General features: G+C 46.6%; 1 protein-coding gene across 3 annotated transcripts in view; it reads right to left on the reverse strand.

The window, feature by feature from the left end:
- Window positions 1-21,948: 21,948 nt before the first annotated feature.
- LOC119952139 (gamma-aminobutyric acid receptor subunit alpha-3-like) overlaps window positions 21,949-26,019 on the reverse strand; it is a 514,541-nt gene continuing 510,470 nt past the window's right edge. For all 3 annotated transcript variants that reach the window (XM_038775725.1, XM_038775723.1, XM_038775726.1), the window contains one exon: window positions 21,949-22,332. In XM_038775725.1, coding sequence (XP_038631653.1) covers window positions 22,006-22,332 — 327 coding nt within the window. In that variant the 3' untranslated portion in view covers window positions 21,949-22,005. The remainder of the gene's footprint in view (window positions 22,333-26,019) is intronic.

Here is a 26,019-nt window from a genome sequence, read left to right on the forward strand (position 1 = left end):
GGACAATAACTGCTGGTCTCAACAGTGACGCCTACATCCCATTGTGGTGGTATGGATATGAACACTGCCATTGGTGCAGAGCACTGGCTTCCCATTGGCTCTGGCTGGTCATGTGCCTCTCGTCCGATTGGTTGGGACTAGTCATGTGACTGCTCTCCAATTGGTCGAGAGGTAAGTAGGCCCCGCCTCCGAGGTGGGGTATAAGTACCCAGAGTTCCCGGCCGTCGGTCATTCTCTGTAGTCGACCACCGGGCTAACAACTAGCTGATTAAAACCACAGTTCGGATCCTAAATGTGTCTTGAGTCGAATTGATGGTACATCACCCATAAATTATTTTTTTTAAAGGAGAAGCGAGAGCCACAGTCGAGCAGCCCACAACCTCTGTCAGGTACTGCAGGACTGCTGAGGGGAATTGAGGCAGGTATATATTTGCTGCGACCATGGAAAACCATCTTGACAGCTCAGAATTCCTTCTGAGTCTCAGAGGACCCTACCTATGGAATCCCCTTTGTGGCAACGCTGGGAAGGTAATCCGGTTTACACAATTGAGGGGAATTAGAAATAGGAATGCCAGCAGTGAGGTGGCTTCAAACCTTGCAACCACTAACCAATTCTCTGTTGAACACAAGGCATCCCTGCTCTCACTACTCTACAACCCAATCTGCTACCTGGCTGATTCAAGGCCAGTGATTTTCTTGTGTGTCTGCAATGGTGATTCAATTTAGACTTTTTCATAAATGCATTCATAGGTTTGCTAAAAAATTAAGAACATGAGAAACAGGAGCAGGAGTACGATCATGGCTAATCTTGGGCTTCAACTCCATTTTCCTCAATCCTCCTCACACCCTTAATTCCCTGAGACATCAAAAATCCATTAAACCGAGCCTTAAATATATTCAACGATGGAAGATCTACAACGCTCTGGGTTAGAGAATTCCAAAGACTCACAACCATTTGAGTGAAGAAATTTCTCTTCATCTCAGTCCAAAAGACCAGTCCCTAATCCTGAGGCAGAATCACAGGATCTTTACTGTGCAGAAAGAGGCTGGAGCAATGAATCTCCAGTTCCATTGAATCTGCACAGTCTCTCTGAAAGAACATTCTATCTCGTCCCGATTCCCTGTCTTACCCGGTAACTTTTCACATTCTCTCTTTTCAGATAACAATACAAATTCCCTTTTGAAAACCTTGATTAACCTGCCTCCACCACCCTCTCAGGAAGTTCTCCTTTTGCCCATTATTTTGAATCTGTGTTCTCTCGTTCTTGATATAGTCTTGCGAGGGAACAGTTCCTCACTATTTGACCCTCAAGATCTTAATTATCTCAATCAGGTCTCCCCTCAGCCTTCTTTTATCCAAGGTCAACAGACCCAACCTCCCCAATTTATCCTCATAGTTGCAGTTGTTTATCCCTGGAATCATTTTTTTCATTTTTTTCAAATTTAGAGGACCCAATTCTTTTTTTCTAATTAATGGGCAATTTAGCGTGGCTAATTCACCTATCTTGCACATCTATTTGGATTGTGGGGGTGAGACCCAGGCAGACACGGGGAGAACGTGCAAACTCCACACTGGCAGTGACCAGGGGCTGGGATCGAACCCTGGTCCTGTGAAGCAGCAGTGCTAACCACTGCGCCACTGTGCCGGACCTTATCCCTGTAATCATTCTTGTGAATCTCCTCTGTACTCTCTGCAATGACTTCACATCCTTCCTGCATGATGGATAAAGTCTCCAGGCCTATCTAGCATCTTATCCTAAGAATATGCCCTCATGTTTTAATTCCCCAACCAATGGAAACAATCTATCACAATCTTTCCTCTCAAAGCCTCATCAGATTTTGACCATCTCTGCGGTAGCTCTGCCCTTTGGTGATCCCCACTTCTGACCTTATGATGGAAGGGAAGTTATTGATGAAGCAGCTGAAGATTGTTGGGCCATCTTCAGAGGAATAGGAACTGATCCTGCATGCGAGCTGGTCATCCCAACACATGCCCCATCGAATCCCTGGGGTGTAGGTGGTGGGGACGGTCGGGTGGGGGGGGAGGGGGGGGAGTCCAGGCCACCCGCAATGTCCTCCCACTCCTCCCCAACGTCCACCCATTCCACCTCCCCTCTGGTCAGCCCAGAGCAACCCACCCCACGCACCCATCCAACAGAGCATGGAGGCAGGTTGTAATAGTGGTACCAGGAGTTTAATGTGAACAAATATATACAGATTTGTGCCCTGGACCCTATAACTAAACTGTGCCCCGCACCCATGCCAACTTAACTGGTGTCTAACTTCCTGGCCTTACTGGCCCTAATGCTATGCCTAGTTGGCTTACCAGACAATACAGCAGCAGTGGAGGCTGTGATTCCTGCCCTGTCACATAGGTCCTCGTTGGCAACTGTCTTCTGGGTAACCGGGCCTGGATGGGCCCGCCTGCTGCTCGGGGGTCCCAGGTGGTGTGGTGCCACCCTGTTCTGCCCGCTGCCTGCCAGATGCTCCAAGGACAGGAATGGGAGATTCTGAGGTGCTGCGGTGTTTTGACACCTCTCTTGCAGACGTCACTGACACAGTCCCATCACTTCCTTCTCCCTTGGGGTGCCGGATGGCCCCCGGGCAATTCCATGGGATGAGAGTGTGAGCGGAGCTATCCCCTGAGGTTCCCCCGCCACCTGCCGCTGCCAATCCTGGAGGCCCAGAGTCTGCATGCTTATGGCCATGGAGCAAAGGGAGTGGACCCGTCTGGGACTGCGTCGCATCACTTATTGTGTCGCCACCTTCTTGGTTTGTGTCACATCAGCCAGTGACTGCGTCATCTCCCTCTTGGCGGGGAGCACGAAGCTGTTGGCTTCGCTACCTTAGACTTTGAGAGATTGAAGAGCCTTGACCTGTTTTAATGGCTGCCGCTCCTTTACATCTCACAGGCACTGAGGAAAGTCACAGTATATGGTGTTGTTGGAGTTAGAAATAAGTAAGAATTGCAGAGCCCAATTTCTGAGTGAAAGTTAGTGCTGCTGGACAATCCGACACTGGGGAGCCACTCCACTCCTGATGTACCATCTGGGGATCCATGTACATGCAGTGTTCAGGTCTGTAAGGCCAGGAAATTAGATACTAGTTACGTTGGCATGAGTTCAGGGCACAGCTTATCGATAGGGGCTAGGGCACGTATCTATGGGGGAGGAGCAGGTGGGGGATGCACCTTGCCAGTGCCCCCCCCAGTCAGTGAACTTGGAGGTGATCAGAGTGTGCCATGCCTGTTGGCGCTGACGCACACATCATGCAGCCTCCCAACCCTGCCTGGGCCCCATGTCCTGCTCATCCTCACCCTGCATCCTCCTTTTCGGCGGAGGACAGGCATTCATTCTCCTCCTTTAGCACGTCGCCTCTCTGATGTGTGATGTTGTGGAGGACGCAGCAGGGCAACCCGCCCGGTGCCAAACTGTAGGGCCCTCCAGAGCGATCCAGGCACGTCAACCGCATCTCCAGGATGTCAAAGGCACCGCTCATTCACACCCTGGTCATTGCAAGGGTGTTGTTGTAGCGGGTTTCCACATCGGTCTGATAGGAGTTATCAGCCATGACCGCAGTGGGCACCCCCTGTCGTCCAAGAGCCTGGAGGTGTGGTTGGAAGAGGCCGGGAATCGGCAAGTGTGCCAGAATGAAGGCATCATGTACACTGTCTGGGTATTGGGCGCAGACGTGCATGATGTGCAGCTGATGGTCACATATCAGCTCTACGTTGATCGAGTGGAACCCCTTTCATTTTGTGTAGAGCGGCCTGTCATCAGCCGGTGCTCATAAGGCAACATGCATCCCATCAATCACACCCTGGACCCGTGCATCTCAGCAATAGTGGCGAACCCAGCCGCCCGGGCATCCTGGTGCTCTCAGTCCACACTGAAATGGATGTATTGTGTCGACTGGGCATATAGGGCCTCCGTGACAACGTGGATGAACCTGTGCACCGATGTCTCTGAGACCCTGATATGACCCACTCGGCACCTGGATGGACCCCATGGCTTAAATGTTCAGGGCGACCGTCACCTTGATGGCAACTGAGAGCAGGTGTCCTTCCCATTCTCCCGCAGTGCAGGAGCACCATCATCTGGCAGGTATGTCGCTCTGTCCCCCTGCTCAGCTGGTGTCTTTAACGGCATGCCGTTCCGGCAGGTCCTTGATTGACAAGAGCTACCGGTACACACGAGGGCTCATGCCGCGCCTCCTTGGCACCTCCTCCTATTCCTCCACTCCTCCTCCTCGACTTGTTGGGTGGTCAGCTCTCTACCCTCCCCAACTGCCTCCTGTTCCTCTGGGGCAGGCTCCGCTGCTGCACACTTCGCTGTTGCAGCTTCTTTCTCCTCAAGCAACTCCAGCTCAAACAGCCGCAGTGCATCCCCCGGGCTGTGGCGACCAGGAGGAAGGCCACCATTGCTGGTTGAATTCCAATATCCATTGTCTGTAAGGGGTGAAAAGCTGACTAGTTAGCATGGTGCATATCCCCATGCCCAACCAGGCCCACCGAGCTACATAGTGGCTCTGGTTGGCACTGCAGATCCGGACCCCACATATCGCCCTCCCCCCTTCTCTCTGCAACCCTGGCCCCATCGGTGCCCAGCACAGGTGCCTCTGGCCCTGGACCCCGTCCCTGCTGCCAGGGATACTGTCGACTGGTTAGGCCCGTGCCAGCGGTACGGTCTGCAACCCTCATCTGGTGCCCACCCTGTAAGTGCTACTGTGGACGTTGCCCTGGGTGGGGCATGTGATTCCCTGCTGATGGGTGGCAGCCGTCTGGGGTAGGGGGTGATATGGTGGAGGGTGGGGTGCGGAGATGGTGGGGTGGGAGAGGTGGGTCTGGGATGCGGGGTTGGGAGTACCTTTATGACAGGTGTCACTCTGCCAGGTGATCAGTGAGATGTAGGTCTGTGTGTGGACACCACACCAGACCCATGCCAGTCACTCCCTCCCCCATCTCTGGTAGGGCCCCATCTCTCTCTCTCTCTTCCACCCCCCCAGTCGCGAATTCACCCCGGTGGAGGCAGAGAATCACGGAGGCCCTGGAGAATACTGGGTCAGGCCCGCCAATGATAGGCAAATGGCATTTACTGTAGGTGAGGAGTGGAACATATTGACGTCGCTGTCAAGGCGACGGGGAATTGCGATATGGTGTGAAAAGTCACGATTTCGGCGTCAAATCTTATTCTCCGCCCAATTGCATTTCCCGATTCCAGTGTCACCCGACAGAGAATCTCACCCCTCATCTATGTCATTCATAGGTGATAAGAATGGATCCGTTGGAAGTCATCTCACAAGCAGCTGAAAGTGAGTTCCAGAGCATATTAATCTCATGGGTGAGAAGGGCTCAGCTAAAATGTGCCTGAACCATATGTTCTCTAATGTTGACAACATCAGGATTGGATCGTTGAGTCACTCACTGCAACTGGCCGCCTCTCCTGTGCTCCCAAGCCCACAAGCCCCAGTGTTGTGTAACAGGTGCAGCCTCTATCTCTTGGGCCTGAGCCCCCAGACCCCAGAGATTTGTCACAGGTGCAGCCCCCTCTCCTGGGCCTGACCCACCAGGCCCCAGTGTTCTGTAACAGGTGCAGCCCCCTCTCCTGGGCTCCCAAGCCCACAGGCCCCAGTGTTGTGTAACAGGTGCAGCCCCCTCTCTCAGGCCCGAGCCCCCAGACCCCAGTATTTTGTCACAGGTGCATCCCCCTCTCCTGGCCCCCGAGTAACACCTGCCAGCTCTGGGGACCCTTGTGTGAAGAATCTCTATAAATCAAGCCATAGCTCTATGAATCTCTGTGTTCTTCATCAATATAACATCAGTCCACCAGGGAAATCCAATTCCAGTAAACAATGCAGGACTTGGTTGTCAACTGAGGACTTGGAGGTTGAGTCTCTAAAACACCGAAAATAAATTACTCCATTGTCACCCAGACCCCAAACATCAGGAGCAGCTGAGATGTTGTACACAATGTGAGGTCCACCTGAATAATATTTTTCAATAATATCCAACAACCCAGGTAGAGTGAAGAGAATTACAGAGCTATAATCACGCAGGAATAATCAGATCAACAAGTGGTGATACTGAAGTAACGCTTGCATAATTCTGGAAGGAAAATGCTGCAAAGCGACTGGTGTTTTTCTGCTAGAGGGAACACTCATTGCCTCCTGGAGAGCAAGAGCGAGTGAGCCGTCCTTTTGAGAGAGAGAGGGTGACACCTGTCACTGTCATTGTCCACTACAGTGTTGTGCTTAAGAATTGGAATGAAATATCTGATCCCCTTTGCTGATTTTCTCATTACTCAGTTTGACAACATCTGATTCTGATTTGGCAGTAACATCAACGTGGAGTCGATTTAATTAGGAATGATTAATAATTCATACCCAGCAATCCCCAGTGCTCTGTGAATCCTGGTTAATTCACAATATTATTAACGTAAATTGTGGCCTCGGATGACTCAAGCTGACATTTAATTGTGGTCTAAGTACTGAACATTTTCATTGTCACTTCGGCAATCTCTGCATCCCCCGCTGTGTCACCATAGTAACAAAATCACTCACTGAAACACATCCATCCATCTGCCATTTGATTTCTGGTATAACACAGTCAGGCAAACCAGGATTCCTCTTGCACTGGGAGGGCCAGGATGGTTCTGTGTCGATATTGATTAACTTTAACCCACCTTTGTTAAATGTATTATATGAATGTAAATTATCATAATTAATGTTGTCATTTCAATTCAAGGGAGGGCAGAAGTTGCCACATATTCTTCAAACAAGCTGGGACAAACTTGGGAAGCTGGGAAACTTCCTTCTGTGCTTTACTTTTCCACAATTCCAAGCTTTAATGGACAAAGATCAGCCAGGTGATCATTGTCCACTTGGTGGGAAGGCCAACTATGAGGGCGAGGAAAGGATTGGGTGATGCTCCTTTGGTCAAGTGTCCAGGTAATACTGGTTGTCTGAGCCTGCACAAGAAGAATATACATTATGGGTAGGTGTGTGGTGCCTTTGGAACTGTTTGCCAGAATGCGTCAACAGCTTTAGAAAGGGAAGGAAGGTCATTAAAAATAAACGTAATTTGTAAAATGAATTGTCAATCCTGTATTCCAAGTTTCTTTTATTGATCAAGAGGTGCTTAAGAAAGATCCTTCCACATTGGCTCTAAAGATAACTATGAGATATTCTGATGAGTTTATCCTATTAAAGATTATCAAGATATTTCGGTATCCTTCAGAGAATGGAACATTAAACATTGACCCAAGGTCCTGAGTGGAGATCAATGATTGAGCCTCCTGGATCTGTGTCCATTCAAAGAGTGAAGAACAGTCACCCTGCTTGATCATCTCTGCTTCAGGCCTGTTTTCAGAATTACAAATCCTTCAACTAAAGTCATGACTAGGCACCATGCAACCCACGCATGCAACGTCACATCACTTTGACTGTTCTCACCCCTGATTCCTGATCCTTTCCTACATTCAGCAACAGCAACTTTCTGTGGAGGAGTCGCTGAATTATAAACCAGCGATTACAGCCAAGTCTGGGATCCTTTCCTGATGCAATGCTGATCCATTTACCTGTGTTGTAATTGTCACTGGATGAATTGAGAGAACAGGCTCCTACTGTAATAAACTGCTGCAACTCAGTGGAAGACTGAAAGTTGCTTTTTTTATCCCCTTGTTCACTATCTAGCCTTCCTCCTTTCTTTGAATATTGTACTCTCGGTTGAAATGGTGAGCTTTCAGCACCTCACCCCATGACTATTCTTCATGCTTTATCCTGGGCAATGAACATAAAAAGGCAACTTGACCACAAAGGCGATTACAGCCAAGTCTGGGATCCTTTCCTGGTGCAATGCTGATCCACTTACCTGTGTTGTAATTGTCACAGGATGAGCTGAGAGAACAGGTTCCTGCTGTAATAAACCGTTAAGGAAAAACTGCACATCTTCTTTGTATGCAACTGGTATGTAGCCTTACTGTCAGAGTGATTTTCCTGATTGAAATTGTCCAGCAGCAAACTTTTGTTGTGGGATTTGAAATAAATATTTCTTACCTCGCACTGCTCGAGAAGCTAAAAACCCAATGAGTGGTATTGTGATCCCAGATCAGACCCCAACAGTGGCTGGGATAGTGGATAGGAACCCCAATATTTTATTTTAATTTTGGAAGACTGTGAGGAAAGGATACTCCGCTCGGGAATACCTGCTGTACAGACATGTCTGACTACTCTACTTTGAGAAAGAGAGATCTTTTTTGTTGGTCGTTCTGGGTGAGTGTGCTTAACACTCACTTGGCTCTGTTTCTCGTTCTAAGCTCTGGAGTCGCCAGGTGCCGTAAAGACACCGCTACAGGTTTCAAGGTCAAGTTCAAAGCAATAAAACTGTACACCAATTAGTAAGTCCAAAACAATTAGAGTTTATTATAACACAATTATAATAACACTCATGCACACGCTAAAGATTAAACTTACTTCTACCACTAAATAACTAATACTTAGCTAAGAAGGAACGGCGAGGTCAGTTCTGTTCTGGTCTGCAGGCTTCGGATCACTATCAGTTGGCAAGGGTGTCAGTAATGCCGGTTTCAGGTAGCGGTCGTTGTTTAGGCACTTACGTTTTGGTGGCTGCTGCTCAACGGCTGATGTAGAAGACAGGGGTCTGGAGGCTGGAGCCGGAGGCCGGAGACAGGAGACTGAACCATGTGTGGGACCTTTCTTTTATAGGTCCCAGGGGGTCCGCGCCCCTTTGGGCGGGTTCCCTCACCTGCTGGGGATCGATTGGGCCTCTTCCCAATTGATATGGTTTGAACCCCCCAATCCTAGGGCCGTTCCTTGATCGCTGGGGCGGTTCTTAGGACTTATTGTCCTGGGTTTCTCTGGCTCCACCGTGTCTGGTCTACTATTGAAAGTATCGATTGATACTTAATTTGTATCCATTGTACCTGGGACTGTCCCGGTATCACCTCATTAATATGCTAACGGCTTTCCATTTACAACGCTGCCTGATCTCTGCAGCTGTCGGGAAACCGGTTTCTGCAATTGTCTCAATGCTTAATGGCTCTGCAAGCTGTTTGCTCTTTAACATGTCCGTTTTCCCTGCACTCTTTGCAGTCTTCCATTTTGTGTTTGTTAGTGGCCATCTTAGATGGCTACACTTTATACTGCTTTAAAGAAAGAGACCTGATCATGTCAGAACAATGCAGTATCTCTATCTGAAGTCTTCAGCAAGCGCCTTCAAAATTAAAACTAAACTGATTCTCTGCAAAATGCCTGGTACTCTAGCTCCTCCCATTAATTACATCATCTTACCAAGTTGAAATCTAATTAACTCCACAGGAAACCCACTTAATCTAAACAAAACTCCATCAGCCCAAGCTTCTAGGATTCCTTCATTTCTCCTCTGGCTCCCAAAACCTTTCAAACCAGGACTCTTTAAAAACATGACTTGTAGCCACCTGGGGTGGCCACTGCCCAACACAAAATGGAAGATTGCAAGGAATTCAGGGAAAATGGACATGTTGTAAAGCAAGCAGCTTGCAAAGCGCTTGTATATTGGGATGGCTGCAGAAACCAGTTTTGACTGCTGCAGAAACCAGACAGCACTGTGAAAAGAAACCAGTTAACATACTAATGAGGCGATACCGGGCGATCCCCATATACAATGGAAACAAGTTAAACACAGATCGATACATTGAATGGAAGGCCAGACCTTTCGGCGTCAGAGAAGCCCAAAACAATAAGTCCCAAGAACCGCCCCAGTGACCGAGGAACTGCCCCATGATTAGGGGGTTCAAACATATCGATTGGGAAGAGATCCAATCGATTCTAAGCAGGTAAGGGAGTTCGCCCAAAGGGGCGCGGATCCCCTGGGACCTATAAAAGACAGGTCCCACACATGGTTCAGTCTTCTCGTCCAGCCCTTCTCTCTCTTTGACCAACACTCCTCCGTGGACCAGCACCTCGACCAGCTTTTGCCAAGAAGATCTTGAACGAGAGAGAGGAGAGGGTTCGGACAGCAGCCGCCAACAAGTAAGTGCCTCACAACGATCGCTGCCAGAGATAGGCACTCCTGACCCCTTTTAACTTATACCAACCTGAAGTCTGCAGAACAGAGCAGAGCAAGAGGCTTTGTTCCCTGACCCAGCAGTTCCTTCGAGATAAGTATTAGTTATTTTAGCGGTAGGAATAAATTTAATACTTTTAGCGTGTGCATGGGTCGTTATTATAATTGTATTATAATAAACTCAGTTGTTTGGACTTACTAATTGGTGTATGGTTTTATTGCTTTAAACTTCACCTTGAAGCTTGTGGCGGTGTCTTAACGACACCTGGCGACTCCAGAGCTAAGTAAAGAAACAGTGCCAAATTGAGTGTTAAGCACACTCACCCAGAACAACCAACAGACTGCAGCAGTCATACGTACACTAATCCAAGCTTTTAGCCCTTACTACACCAAATACCTACAATACAATATATCAGAAATTCTTACATTCATCACACCTCCCCCCCTTAAAAGAAATGAATAAGCAATATAAAAAGATGATTTCATTTTCCCAATGCCTTTTTAGCGCTAAACATTTCTCATTATTAAACACAACTAATCCTTTTAAGATACATGTCATATGACATGTAAGCGTACCAAGTATAGTCCATTTCAGTCTTTCTTTTCACCTTCAAACGTTGCAGTTGCCTCACATTTTAAAGTAATTATGAAGCATCTGCAATCACGTTTTCTCTTCCTGTTACATGTAAATATTTAATTTGAGTGCTCGTTGCAATGAACTTTGTCCAAACAGTTTTGCGTTTGGAGCCCTAAACTTTTCAAATAACTGGATTATGGTCTGTATATACAATTCTCTATGATGAATTGTTCACAACATAAATTTTGTAATGCCAATACCAAATTCAATGTCTCCTTCTTGAAGGTTGAATATTTATTTTGATGAATATTTAGGGCGGGATTCTCTGGCGGCATTCACCCAGTGAGGTCAATTGATTTTTCGATTCTACGCGGCTTATTCATGGAGAGAGTTAGATAGGCTTGAGATGCAACAGAATGTGTTGTATTGTGGTGAGATATATTGGTCTGAATAGGATTGGATTGAATTGGATTAGTCTGAGTTGGGTTGGATTGGGTTGTATTTGACTGAGTTGGATTGGATTGAGTTGGATTGAATTGAATGGGATTTCACTGATTTGGATTGGACTAAATTGGATTGGATTGGATTGGATTGTGTTGGATTGGACTGAGTTGGATTGGACTGAGCTGGATTGGAATAAGTAGAATTGGATTGGATTGGATTGAGCTGAATTTAGCAGGATTGGACTTAGATGATTGTGTTGAATTCAAATCAGTTGCCTTAGTTTGAGTTGAATTGGATTGAGTTGTATTCAGCTGAGTTAGATTGCGGTGAGTTGAAATGGTTTGGAATAAATTGGATTGGCAAGAATTAGATTGGACTGAATTGTATTAATATAAATTGGATTGTATTGAGTTGGATTATATTCAGTTGGGTTGGATTTGACCGAGCAGGATCACATTGAGTTGGATTGGATTTACATGAGCTGCATTGAGTTGGTTTAGATATGAGTTGGTTTGGTATGAATTTGATTGGGATGAGGTAGATTGGATTGTGTTGGGTTGAACTAAATTGGATTGTGTTGGGCTGTTTTGAAATGGAGTGAGTTGGATTGCGGTGAGATGGCTTGGGTTGGGTTGAATTGCATTGAGATAAATTTGGATTCAACTGGATTGAATTAGATAGGCTTGAGTTGGATTGTATTGAGATGGATTGTTTTGGAAATTATTGAGTTGGATTTTATAGAGTTGGATAGGTTTGATATCCATTAGAATGTGTTGGATTGCTGTAAGTTGGATTTATCTAAATAGGATGGGATTGACTTGGATTGGAATGTCTTGGGTTGGGGTGTGTTGGATTAGACTATGATTGATCGGATTGTGTTTGATTGGGCTCAAGTTGGATGGACTGTTTTGGATTGAGCTGGATTGCGTTGGATTGAATTGGACTGACTTGGTTGGATTGAGTTAGATTGGGCTGTGTTGGATTGAGTTGGTTGGATTGAGTTCGATTGGGCCTAGTTGGATCGGATTGATTTGGTCTGGAATAAATTGGATTTGATTCAGGTAAATTGCATTTAGTTGGTTTTGTTTGGTTTGGTTTGGAATGCGTTTGATTGGAATGAGTTGGATTGGATTGTGTTTGATTGTAATGGGCTGCTTTGGAGAGAGATGCATTAGACTGATTTGGATTGGATTGACGTGAATTACATTACATTGGTTTAGATTGTGTTGGTTTGCATTGATTTAAATTTGATTGTGTTGAATTGGATTGAGTTGAATACCATTGAGTCGGGTTGGATTGTATTGAGTTCATTTGGGCTGCATTGGTTTGGGTTGAGTTGGACTGGAGTGAGTTGGACTGGAGTGAGTTGGACTGGATTGATTTGGATTGATTGAGTTGGAATGCATTGGGCTGTTTTGGACTGGATTGAGTTGGATAATTCTTAATAATCTTTATTGTCACAAATAGGCTTACATTAACACTGCAATGAAATTACTGTGAAAAGCCCCCAATCGCCACAATCCGGCACCTGTTCGGGTACACAGAAGGAGAATTCAGAATGTCCAATTCACCTAACAAGCTCGTCTTTCAGGACTTGTGAGAGGAAACCGAAGGACCCGGAGGAAACCCTCACAGACTTGGGGAGAATGTGCAGACTCCACACAGTGACCCAAGCCAGGAATCGAACGTGGGACCCTGGAGCTCTGAAGCAAGAGTGCTGCCCACTGCTACCGTGCTGCCCAAAGATTGGGTTAGAGCGCATAGGGCTGCTTTGGATGGATTGAATTGGACTGGATTAAGATGTATTGAAGAGTCGGATTGTGATGAGTTGGAATGGGCTGATTTAAATTGGATTGAGTTGTATTGGGCTGAGTTGGATTGCATTGAATTGGATTAGATTCAGTTGGATGGCATTGACTTAGATGGGCTGAGTTGCATTGGACTGAGTTGGATTGGGCTGAGTTAGGGAAGGCAATCCACCGTCCTTAACTGGTCCAGCCTACATGTGACCAGACCCACATCAATGTGGTTGACCCCTAAGTCAGGGATAGGCAATTAATGCTGGCTCAGCCAGTGATGCCCACATCTCATGAAGGGTAAAAAATTTGGATTGGGCTGAGATCTATTGGACTGAGTTGGTTTGGAATGAGTTGAATTGTATTGAGCTGAGTTGAATTGGATTCAGTGCAGTCAAACTCAATCCAATCCAAAGTAGCTCAACACAACTCAGCCCAATCCAATCAGTGTGTTGGATTGGTTTGATCTGAACTGGATTGAGATGGTAGTGAAATAGTTCCAGCATGAATTAATGTCTCTCCATTTAACTAGTGATGTGTCATCCCCATAATACAAAATACAAAATTTATGGTAAAACGATGTTTGAACTAATTCATCTTGATGCCACTGTCACTTGTGCACTGTATGAGCTTGAAATAAAATACAAGATAAGTCGTGTATTAAGCCATGTCTTGCATTCCAGCATTTTAATCATTAAGTACATTGCATAACATTAGCATAGGTTAAGTTACAGCATTTCTGAGATTATATAAGTTCATATGGTCAAACTGCTGTTGGGCATCTCACAGTTTTTATTTACAGATGGAGATCTGAACACAGTGAGAGCTGCATTTACCTGATGCGTTAGAGTTATTTAAAGTACTTTTGATTATTTGAGACAAAGACAATTGAGAATAAGTTCAATGCACAAACACGCAATAGATAATGTAGCATTAATACCAAGGCAATAACTAGTAGAGAATGGAGAAAGCTCAGAACAATGGACAGGTTAACTGATGATGTTGGGGAATCTTTAACATAATTCAGCTGGGCTTGGGCACCAAGATGTAATATTGCAAAGTGGAAACAAGTGTACACAAGGTCATGGGGCAACAATTTACAGATGCAAATAATACAGTTGCAGCCATAGAAAATATGATGAGTTGTAAATTAGTTTGGGAATTTCTCTGTGCCTAAATACAGTTGTTAATGAGGTTGGTAACTTACAGGCACAAATAGGAATATTATGTATTGATGGTATCTGAGACTTGCTTCAAAAAAGCAGATGTTTAATATTTCTAGGTACAAAGGAAAGATAGGAAAGAAGGGAGAAGGGGCAGCAGTTTTGATTAAGGAAAATAATTTACCGCCAGTGCCCTTTGAAGGGTGAAAGACAGAAACTACTTGGTTGGACGTAAGATATAAGAGTGGCGTTATTTGGTGTATTTTGTAGACACCAAATTTGGGATGGAGATAGAGGAGCAGATTTGCTGGAAAATTCCTGAGAGGTGCAAGAACAATCAAGTAGTGATAATGGAATATTTTTAACTACCCCAATATTGAATGGGACAGTTATTGTGTGAAGAGAAGAGAGCTGGATGAATTTCTCAAATGTATTCAGGGGAATTTCCTTTGTCAGTCTGCTTCCTGCCCAACTAGAAAAGAGGCATCCCTGGATCTAGCCTGGGAATGAAGTGGGTTAACTGGAATATATCACAGTGGGGAAACATCTTGGGAATAGTGATCATAGTATCATGGAATTTAAATTAATCATGAAAGAGCAGACTAAAGCAAAATTACTTAATGGAGTGCTAATTTCAATGAATTAGGAAGGATTAGCCCAGTTAAAGAATGACAGGCAGAAATGAAACAGAGCAATGGAAGCACTTAGATGGTTTAGTTAGAGTCTGGGTACAACCCCACAAAGAGTAACAGACAGGCAACCAAATCCAGAGCTCATGGTTGCTAAAGGAGTTGAAGAATAGGATGACACAGAAAAATAGAGTGCATAAGGAACATTAGCTTGATAATATAAGGGAAGAGGCTGAAAATTAAAAAAAATACCAAGGAGAAATGAAAAAACATGAAAAAGGAGGCAGCATAACAACAGATTGACGGTTAACATTAAAAGGGAACTCAAAGGTCTCCATTGGCATATTAACTGCAAAAGGGTTGTCAGAGGCAGGCGGAGGCGGATTAGGGACAACAATAGAACTGACCCGGGCAGGAAGCATGGCAGAGGTGTACCATGGAAGAGAACTTTATCAAAATGAGAGGTTGTTGATATCACTGGTTGAAGAGGTGGTACTAGAAAGGCTGGTAGTAAGTAAAGTGAACAAGTCACTTGGTCTGGATGGGAGGCATCCAAGATTCCTGAGTGAATTAAGGGTAGAAACTGTGGATGTGCTGGTCACACTCATGATACAGCGGTGATGCCGGAGCACTGAATAATTGCAAATATTACACCCTGGTTCAAAAAAGAGAAGAAATCTGCAGGCCAGTCACTTTAATAATGGAGGAAGGGAAGCTGTAAAAAAAAACAATGAGTTTGAAGGAAATTTATAGCCACTTGGACAAGCTTCCACCACCTCCTTTGGCAGCAAATTCCAGGCACCCACTACCCTCTGTAAAAAAAACAAAAAAACTTCCCTCGCACATCTCCTTTAAACTTTGCCTCTCGCACCTTAAACCCATGTCCCCATGTAATTGACTCTTCCACTCTGGGAAAAAGCTTCTGAATATTCACTCTGTCCGTGCCCCTGCTGGATAGGATGCCAGATTCAATTGGGAATGAGGAAAATTGCAGGATATGAGGAAAGAGTGAGGGAAATGGGGCTCAATTGGCCTCTTTCTGTCATATATTGTTATATTACTCTATATTGTTGCCTTATCCTATATTGTATTATCTTGTACCTTTGCATGATTCTGTACTGTTCTATTATCACATGATTATATATTGGAAATAAAGAGCTAATTTGTTATGGATTACCCAAAGACTCAGAGTGGAATAAACTTTCCTGTCCTTGAAATCTGTATTCTGTTGTTTGTCTACTGTTACCCATCTGATAACTGAATCATACATTTCTAACCGGCATTAATATACTTCAGACTCTACAGTCACCACAGTATCCACTGGGAAGTAGAATAGCTACTGAGGAGTAGTCAGAATTTCAGAAATATCTGAACAAATACAGCAGAGTTTGGTGATAGGAAACCATCTCTAAGTACAGAAGAGTTAGCAGATACATGATATATCATCACACTCATGAACAGGAAGATGTGCCTTTTTGACCTGCTGTTATCTTCAATTGGAGGGTTTCTGCTGAACCTGAAGCCGGTTCTTCAGGTCCAGGCGGTTGGAGTTTGTCAGGTACAATTCCTGATGAACTATATTAGCACGGAAGCACAGTGGTTAGCACTGTTGTTTCACAGCGTCAGGGTCCCAGGTTCGATTCCCGGCTTTGGTCACTGTCTGTGCGGAATCTGCACGTTCTCCCCGTGTCTGCGTGGGTTTCCTGCGGGTGCTCCAGTTTCCTCCCACAAGTCCCGAAAGACGTGCTTGTCAGGTGAATTGAACATTCCTAATTCTCCCTCTGCATATCCAAACAGGCGCCGGAATGTGGCGACCAGGGGCTTTTCACAGTAACTTCATTGCTGTGTTAATGTAAGCCTACTTGTGAAGCTAATAAAGATTATTATTATTATTACATTCACGGAGAAGACCACATTCTAAATCACTTTTTGTTGAGAAAGTTTGCCTTGGGAGGGTACGTGAGAGTAAGAGGGCCACAAGAGGCCCATACCAGCCTCCCCGAACAGGCACCGGAATGTGGTGACTAGGGGCTTTTCACAGTAACTTCATTGAAGCCTACTCGTGACAGTAAGCGATTTTCATTTTTCATTCAAAAGGAATAAATCTTTATTTCTATCAACAATTTGAAGATTTTTCTTTCTAATTTAGCCCTTTTCCCATCTACTGTTTCCCTTTCAGTCATGAAGTGGGTAGGCCAGGTAAATATTCTGAGTCCCAGAGCTTCAATACTGCTGTTACAAATCAGTCTCAAAGAACTTTCTGAAGAAGTCTCCAATGATTTTGTCTCTCACTCCTCGATCAGGAATGGCTGACCTTCACTCTTCCTTGCAACGCCACTTAGATTAGAGATGGCTGACTGCGGAGATAGAATTTGAATGTCACTCACTACGGGACATTTTGTGCTCTACTCCCCCTTTTCCTACCTTCCTTTCACACAGTTGCTGAGCATGGCCATGCAGTGGCTGGCAGGAACTCGCCATTGCTTTATAAGAGCAGCGAGGTTATGATGGAGTTCGATTAAATGTTTGCTGGGCTACAGCGAGAGTACTGTGTGCAGTTCTGGTCACTACACTATAAGAATGATGTGATTGCACTAGAAAGGGTGCAGAGGAGATTCATCAGGATGTAGCCTGGGATGCTAGCATTTCAGCTATGAAGAGAGGCTGGTTAGGCTGGGGCTGTTTACCTTAGAGCAGCAAAGTCTGAGAGGGAACTGATCGAGGTGTACAAAATCATGAGGGACATCGATAGGGTAGATAGGTAGGAACATTTCTCTTTGGTAGGGGGTCAATAACGAGGAGCATGGGTTTAAGGTAAGAGGCAGGCGGTTTAGAGGGGATTTGAGGAAAAACATGTTCATCCAGAGGATGGTTGGAATCTGGAACTCACTGCCTGAAAGGGTGGTGGAGGAGGGAACCCTCACAACATTTAGGAAGCATTCAGATGACCAATTGAAATACCATAGCTTGCAAGGCTACGGAGCAAGTGCTGGAAAATTAGATTAGAACAGATATGTGCTTCATGGCCGATCCAACATGAGTACCAGAGAGGCACGTTTGCAGCACTGTGAAGCTCAGTATCTGTACGCTGGAAGCATTGCGATGCACAGTGTCTGCACACTTGTGGCATTGCGGTGCACAGCGTCTGCAGACTTGCAGCATTGCGGTGCATAGCATCTGCACGCTTGCGGCATTGAGGTGCACAGCTTCTGCATACTTGCAGCATTTCGGTGCACACGTCTGCATACTTGCAGCATTGCGGTGCACAACGTCTGCACACTTGCAGCATCACGGTGCACAGCGTCTGCACACTTGCAGCATCACGGTGCACAGCGTCTGCATACTTGCAGCATTGCGGTGCACAGCGTCTGCACACTTGCAGCATCACGGTGCACAGCGTCTGCATACTTGCAGCATCACGGTGCACAGCGTCTGCACACTTGCAGCATCACGGTGCACAGCGTCTGCATACTTGCAGCATTGCGGTGCACAGTGTCTGCACACTTGCAGCATCGGGGTGCACAGCGCCTGCACGCTTGCAGCATCGGGGTGCACAGTGTCTGCACACTTGCAGCATCGTGGTGCACAGCGTCTGCACACTTGCAGCATCACGGTGCACAGCGTCTGCACACTTACAGCATCGCGGTGCACCGCGTCTGCACACTTGCAGCATTGTCGTGCACCGCGTCTACACACCTGCAGTATTGCGGTGCATGGCACCTGCACGTTTACAGGAATACAATGCACATGATTTGCACACTTGCAGCATTGCAATGCAGACCACCCGCACATTTGCAGCATTGCGATGCAGACCACCCGCACATTTGCAGCATTGCGATGCAGACCACACACACATTTGCAGCATTGAGATGCACAGTACTTGCATTGTTGTGCCACTTTCCCCTCCTTCTTGACCCGGTCTCTTTATAATATTGGAAAAGGGAGTGGCACTTCTGTCCTGAGCTACCATAACTTAACAGTATTTTTCATGTAAACTGCAAATAATGATTAATAACATAATAAATCTGCTCTGGTGTTGACAATGAACATCTACAGCTTTATATGAAGTGGTGAGGCGTGTCAGGCAGACTGGTTACCTTATCAGGATACAACTCAACATTGATAATCATCAAACAGCAATTGCTGCTCAAATTGATTCTCTACCCATTGACATGGTGTCGGCATTGTTCATGGGAGAGTGCTGATGACAATTCAAATCACATTTAATAATCACAATTTTTAATCTCAGCTTCCTAAAAATGAATAAATTCCAATTTGTGTAGCTTGGCCAGTCAGTACTGCACCCAGTATGATACAGAGCAGGGCGGAGGAGTGAGCTCACAGACTCACTTCTCACTGGGTATCGAGTTAACTAACCCCAACAGGGGCTGTCAGTGGAATTGGCCTCTGTACCTCTAGGTTTAGAGGGGGAGAGTTTAGAATTAGCTACAATGTAGCAATCCTTGCGGAAGGTTATTGCGTATTGGAGGGCACGTGTTGTGGGGGAGGGTGCATGTGTGAGTGTGCGCGTGAATGTTTGTGTGCGAGTGAATGTTTGTGTGTGTGTGTGTGTGTGTGAATGTGTGTGCGCATGAATGTGTATGCGTGAGCGTGTGCATGTGTGTGTGTGTATGCGTGAATGTGTGTGTGTGTGTGAATGTGTGTGCGCGAATATGGTCTTGTGATGTTTCATCCTGTGAAAGAATTAATTCAGGAACAGGAATACATGCACTTGAGAGTGCGGGTGGCAGAAGACTGAACTGGAGGGTATGGGCAGACTGGTGAAGGCATGGGTGGATGGAGGTGTGTTTGCATGGAATACGGAGCCTGAAGCTTAAATGGAATAATTTTTATTCAGTCCTTAAAAAATATTAATTCCTCAACTAGATCAATCATAGAATCCCTACAATGCAGAAAGAGGCCATTCAGCCCATCGCGTCTGCACCAATGCCTAGAAAGAGCACCCTACCTAAGCCCATGCCTCCACCCTATCCGCGTAACTCAGTAACCACAACTGACGCTTTGGAGACTAAGGGGCAATTTAGCATGGGCAATCCACCTACGCTGCACATCTTTTGACTGTGGGAGGAAACCGGAGCACCGGGAGGAACACACACAGACACGGGGAGAAAGTGCAAACTCCGCACAGACAGTCACCCGAGGTTGCAATTGTAACAGAGTCCTTGGCGTTGTGAGGCAGCAGTGCTAACCACTGTGCCAACATGCCCCCCTGTAGCACAAACTACATCAGGCAGTGAGGGAGATGGTGACATCGATGATAAGCAGTATCAGTGAGTGTGAGAGAGGTGGTGTCAGTGAGGGAAATGGTGTCCGAATGCTCCCGCCATTGCAATTCATTTTTCCCGCTAGCGCAACCCCGCCCACGGGTTTTCTTGCGGCGTGGGGTGGCTTCAGTGGGAAATCCCATTGACAAGTGGCGGGAAGATTGAACACTGCCCCAAGCGAACAGCATGCCGCTGAGAAACATGCAGCTGTGCACCTGGGGAATCCAGCCCAGTGTCAAATAGGGTGCGGGAGACAGCCAGTGAGGGAGGTGTTCGTGAGGGAGAGGGAGGCGGTGTCAGTGAGGGAGGCGTTAGTGAGGGTGAGGGAGGCGGTGTCAGTGAGGGCGGCGTTAGTGAGGGTGAGGGAGGCGGTGTCAGTGAGGGAGGTGTTAGTGAGGGTGAGGGAGGTGGTCAATGAGGGAGGTGTTAGTGAGGGTGAGGGAGGTGGTGTCAGTGAGGGAGGTGTTAGTGAGGGTGCGGGAGGTGGTCAGTGAGGGAGGTGTTAGTGAGGGTGCGGGAAGGGGTCAGTGAGGGAGGTGTTAGTGAGGGTGAGGGAGGTGGTCAGTGAGGGAGGTGTTAGTGAGGGTGAGGGAGGCGGTGTCAGTGAGGGAGGTGTTAGTGAGGGTCCGGGAGGTGGTGTCAGTGAGGGAGGTGTTAGTGAGGGTGAGAGAGACGGTCAGTGAGGGAGGTGTTAGTGAGGGTGAGGGAGACGGTCAGTGAGGGATGTGTTAGTGAGGGTGAGGGAGACGGTCAGTGAGGGAGTTGTTAGTGAGGGTGCGGGAGACGGTCAGTGAGGGCGAAGTGGCAGTGTCAGGGAGGCGAGGGTGCAGGAGACGGTCAGTGAGGGAGGTGATAGTGAGAGTGAGAGAGACATTGTCAGGGAGGCGAGGGTGCAGGAGACGGTCAGTGAGGGAGGTGATAGTGAGGGTAAGAGAGACGGTCAGTGAGGGTGAAGCAGGCAGCGTCAGGGAGGCGAGGGTGCAGGAGGTGGTGTCAGGGAGGGGATGCTGTCAATAATGGTATGGGAAACGGTGTTAGTGAGGGAGGCGGCATCACCAAGGATGAAGCAGGCTGTGTCTGGGAGGGGTGTGCCAGTGAGGGTGCCAATTGACGGTGCCAATGAGGGAGAGAGTGTAGTGAGGGTGAGGGTGGCGGTGTCAATGAGGGTGAAGCAAGTGGTATCAGGGAGGGGCAGTGCCATCAAGGGTGCAGAAGTTGGTGTCGATGAGGGAGAGAGTGTAGTGAGGGTGAGGGAGGCGGTGTCAATGAGGGAGAGAGTGTAGTGAGGGTGAGGGAGACGGTGTCAATGAGGGAGAGAGTGTAGTGAGGGTGAGGGAGGCGGTGTCAATGAGGGAGAGAGTGTTAGTGATGGAGGCGGTGTCAATGAGGGAGAGAGTGTAGTGAGGGTGAGGGAAGCAGTGTCAATGAGGGAGAGTGTAGTGAGGGTGAGGGAGGCGATGTCAATGAGGGAGAGAGTGTAGTGAGGGTGAGGGAGGCGGTGTCAATGAGGGAGAGAGTGTAGTGAGGGTGAGGGAGGCGGTGTCAATGAGGGAGAGAGTGTAGTGAGGGTGAGGGAGGCAGTGTCAATGAGGGAGAGAGTGTTAGTGATGGAGGCGGTGTCAATGAGGGAGAGAGTGTAGTGAGGGTGAGGGAGGCAGTGTCAATGAGGGAGAGAGTGTAGTGAGGGTGAGGGAGGCAGTGTCAATGAGGGAGAGAGTGTAGTGAGGGTGAGGGAGGCTGTGTCGATGAGTGAGTGTTAGTGAGGGAGGCGGTGTCAGTGAGGGTGAAGCCGGCAGTGTCAGGGAGGAGATGCTATCAGCGAGTGTGGCGGGGGCACGCTGTCATCCAGCAAAGAATCACACAGATTGCAAAAAACATCCTCCAGGTCAGCAGTGAAAGATAGCCAGTTTTGTGAGAAGATGCCAACGATTATATGGCATGCAAACAATGAAATACAATTTCAGTCAGACTTATACAATGAACAGCTACGTTCCTTCAAACACATCAAACAGCTTTATTTAGAAAACACTGGAAAAGGAAACCACCTGGAATCAAGCTGGGAGTGGAGTCTTTTTCTGGGGAATCATGCCTTGAATTACTGGCTCTCTGCTGACATAGGTTGCCCAATAAACCAGGTTAAAAATGACAAAGAGAACAGGAAAGACAATTCGGGACATTTTGTCAACCTTGCTGACACTGTTGAAAGTTTTCTTGCTCTTGAGAAGTTTCTCCTCGACTTTGCTCAGCTTGGTGTGTGCCCCTGCACTCTTCGATATGGTAGCCAGGCTGGGATCCTTCGTGATGTTCAACGTGTATGTTGTCCCAACAATATTATACGTATTGTTGGTCTTCTTGGCCAAAGTGACTGGTTCCCTCTTCTAGAATGGAGAATGCAGATAAAGTATCAAATACAAACAGGCCAACATTGAATAAAGGGGTAAATAGAGTGTGATTTACAGTTCCAGGGGAAATGTGGAGCTGCAATTGGACAAATAGACAAGATATTGTCAGCATTAAAAACAGAAATGCTGGAAATTCTCAGCAAGTCTGGCAGCATCTGTGGAAAGAGAAACAGAGTTAACATTTCAGGTCGAAACACAGTAAAAAGGGCTGAGTGGCCTACTGCTCCTTCTATTTGTTATGGTCTTATGGCCTTTCATGAGAACTGAAATGAATGAGAAATGAAAATCGCTTATTGTCACGAGTAGGCTTCAATGAAGTTACTGTGAAAAGCCCCTAGTCGCCACATTCCGCCGCCTGTTCGGGGAGGCTGGTACGGGAATTGAACCGTGCTGCTGCCCTGCCTTGGTCTGCTTTCAAAGCCAGCGATGTAGCCCAGTGTGCTAAACCAGTCCCTGGACTAGAACTGGAATACTTTAGCGATGTGCATATATGATCTCTTCTGCAATATTGTGTACAATTCTGGTCGCCACACTACCAGAAGAATGTGGATGCTTTGAAGAGGGTGCAGAAGCGGTTTACTAGGATGTTGCCTAGTATGGAGAGCATTAGCTATGAGGAGAGGTTAAATAAACTCGGTTTGTTCTCACTGGAATGATGGAGGTAGAGAGGCGACCTGAAAGAGGTCTACAAGATTGAGTGGCATGGATAGAGTGGATAGTCAGATGCTCTTTCCTAGGGTAGGAGAGTCAAGTACTAGCTGGCATAGGTTTAAAGTGCGTGGGGAAAAGTTTAGATCAGATTTGCGAGGCAAGTTTTTTTTACACAGAGGGTGGTAAATATATGGAACGCGCTGCCTGGGGAGGTGGTGGGAGCAGGTACAATAGCGGCATTTAAGGGGCATCTAGACAAATACATGAATAGGGTGGAAATGGAAGGATATAGACTTCGTAAGTGCATACAGTTTTAGTTTAGACAGGTACCATTGGTTGACAAATTAAGTTCTTTACCCATCAGTCTGGTCTCAATAAAACTCAAGAGGGATCTGTAGGTATGGTATTATTTATTTTTAAACAACTTGCAAAGCTGACCCGTTCTATAGAGAATCAGAACACATGCAGTCTCCTGAAACTCCCAAAGCCGAGTGAGACAGAGGACAAAGAGATCTTCTATACATATCATTCAACTAGCGTCAAGTTTCACATACAAGATTCCCATAGGTCATCCTATACACCTCCTGACCTGGCCATATATCCTGATTGGCTCACTTCGCATTCCTCAACCCTGGGCCTCTTGTTACCCAGCATTCTTTTCACCATCCTCTGCACGAGGCTCCCCTCCCCCCTTCCTGGCCATGCTTTGCTGAATTCCTTTGTTCATTACCATGCTAACTCACTACCATCAGACCGGCTCTATCCTCTACATAATTCTAACTAATTATCCCATTTTATATCATATTCGTTTGTTCAATTCCTCATTCCCACCTTTTATCATTTCATGATAACCTATCGGTCCAGGATTCCCCTCTCGCAGAATTCTGCTGAGAGCACCAACACACAGAGGGGCAGGGGACTGCGGTAGGGACTAGAGTCCTGATAGCGATTTGGCGGGGAAATGGAGGTAACAAAACATTGGTCGCTGTGCCATTAAAAAGGAAGAAGTATCCTTGATCTGTATACAGGCTAGCATCACAATCAGTATATCGGTTGAGCAAGGATCCCTCAGTAGCCCAGTTTATCCAGCTTTGGAATGCCCATTCGGCCTTCCGAGCAATGCGGAAAGCCCTAGTCCCAATAGTGATATGAGAGGCATTCGCCCAGCCACAAAGGAGCTGAAGGCCTGCCATTAATGGTACGCAGGTAATATTGTAACAGACGCATTGACCTGATGTCAGGGTTACGTGACACTTCCGATCAGTACTAGTGGAGAACAGACATGTTATATTCATTTCCATCTCTACCAGCAAACAGCCGTACCCCTCCCTGCTGAAACAGTTCTCATACGACCGGGAGTCTCTATTGGGAGTGAAGTGGCTAGGTATCCCGTCTGGCAACTGGAGGAAATAGTGAAAGCAAAACTAGCAATATAAAGAATGACACAGGGTTAATCAGCACACAATTCCTCATGGTCGGCGCAGGCTTGGAGGGCCGAAGGGCCTGTTCCTGTGCTGTATTGGTCTTTGTTCTTTGTATTGCTACCCTCTTTCTCTTTAACTTCTCAAGTCTCTCCTCGTGTGAACGTTTGCCCACTACTTAATTTAAAGTCCCTTCTACTTCCCTAGTTAAGCGATTCACCAGTACACTGGTTCCAGCACAATTCAAGTGAAGGGTGGCCCAAAAATTAAGCTCCCTCTTTCCCCAGCACTGGTGGCATTGCTCCATGAATTGAAACTCATATCTCCCACACTAATCTCTGAGCCATGCATCTAAGTCGGTAATCATATTTACTCTCTATTAATTTGCTCGTGACTTGAATTCTAATCCAGGGATTATTCATTTTGTGATTCTGCTTTTTAATTTAGTCTCTGGCTGCATATTCCACTTTAAAAGAACCCCTTTCCTAGTTTTACTTATATTGTTGGCACCCACATGAACAATGACAACTGAATTGTCATGGGAACTTTTCATGTGATTGTTCATGCAAACCCGCCTCCCATCTATTGATTCCGTCTGCACCTCCCGTTGCCTTGGGAATGCGGGCAACATAATCAAAAACCCCTCCCACCTGGGTTATTCTCTCTTCCAATCTCTTCCATCGGGCAGGAGATATAAAAGTCTGAAAACACGCACTAACAGATTCAAAGACGTCTTCTTCCTCGGTTTTATCAGACTCCTGAAAGACGGTCTTAAGGACTGAACTGACCCCTCCACTCATCTTCTCTACTGAGTAGTACTACACTCTGTATGCTTCCCCACTCTGTATGTATTTACATTGTGTATTTATCATATGTCCTATGTTTTTTCATGTATGGAACGATCTGTCTGGACTATATACAGAAAAAAGCTTTTCACTATACCTCGGTACACATGACAATCTAAAATCTAGATCCTTCCTGATAAGTTCAAAGAACAATACAGCCTCCAAGCCTGTACCGGATCCTCTCCAGTCCCACAGAAGATCCTGGCACTGGGCTGACAATACAACTTTTTGGCGATACGGTAGCACAGTGGTTAGCACTGTTGCTTCGCAGCACCAGGGTCCCAGGTTCGATTCCCATTTGGGTCATTGTCTGTGCGAGTCTGCACGTTCTCCCCGTGTCTGCCTGGGTTTCCTCTGGGTGCTCCAGTTTCCTATCACAAGTCCTGAAAGACGTGCTTGTGAGGTGAATTGGGCATTCTGAATTCTCCCTCAGTGTACCCGAACAGACGCTGGAGTTTCACAGCAACATAATTGCAGTGTTAACGTAAGCCGACTGAGCGACACTAATAAAGATTCGTATTCTTAAATTCAGGCTCTCAGCTGCAGAGAACTGTGTCTGTGCATGAGACCCTCCTGCAACATTCCTTTTAACTCCCCCAGCCTCCAAACTGGATTGGCACTCCACACCCTGGTGCTATGGTCAGTTTGCACATTCTTCTTGTAGTCCCTGCTCTCGTCCACACAAGTTGCAGGAGCCTTGAACCTATTGGACAAGTGCTGTGTCTCCTCCGTTGCTGCCTTCTCGA

This window comes from Scyliorhinus canicula, chromosome 17 (genome assembly GCF_902713615.1).
Source record: "Scyliorhinus canicula chromosome 17, sScyCan1.1, whole genome shotgun sequence".
Taxonomy (NCBI): Eukaryota; Metazoa; Chordata; class Chondrichthyes; order Carcharhiniformes; family Scyliorhinidae; genus Scyliorhinus; species Scyliorhinus canicula.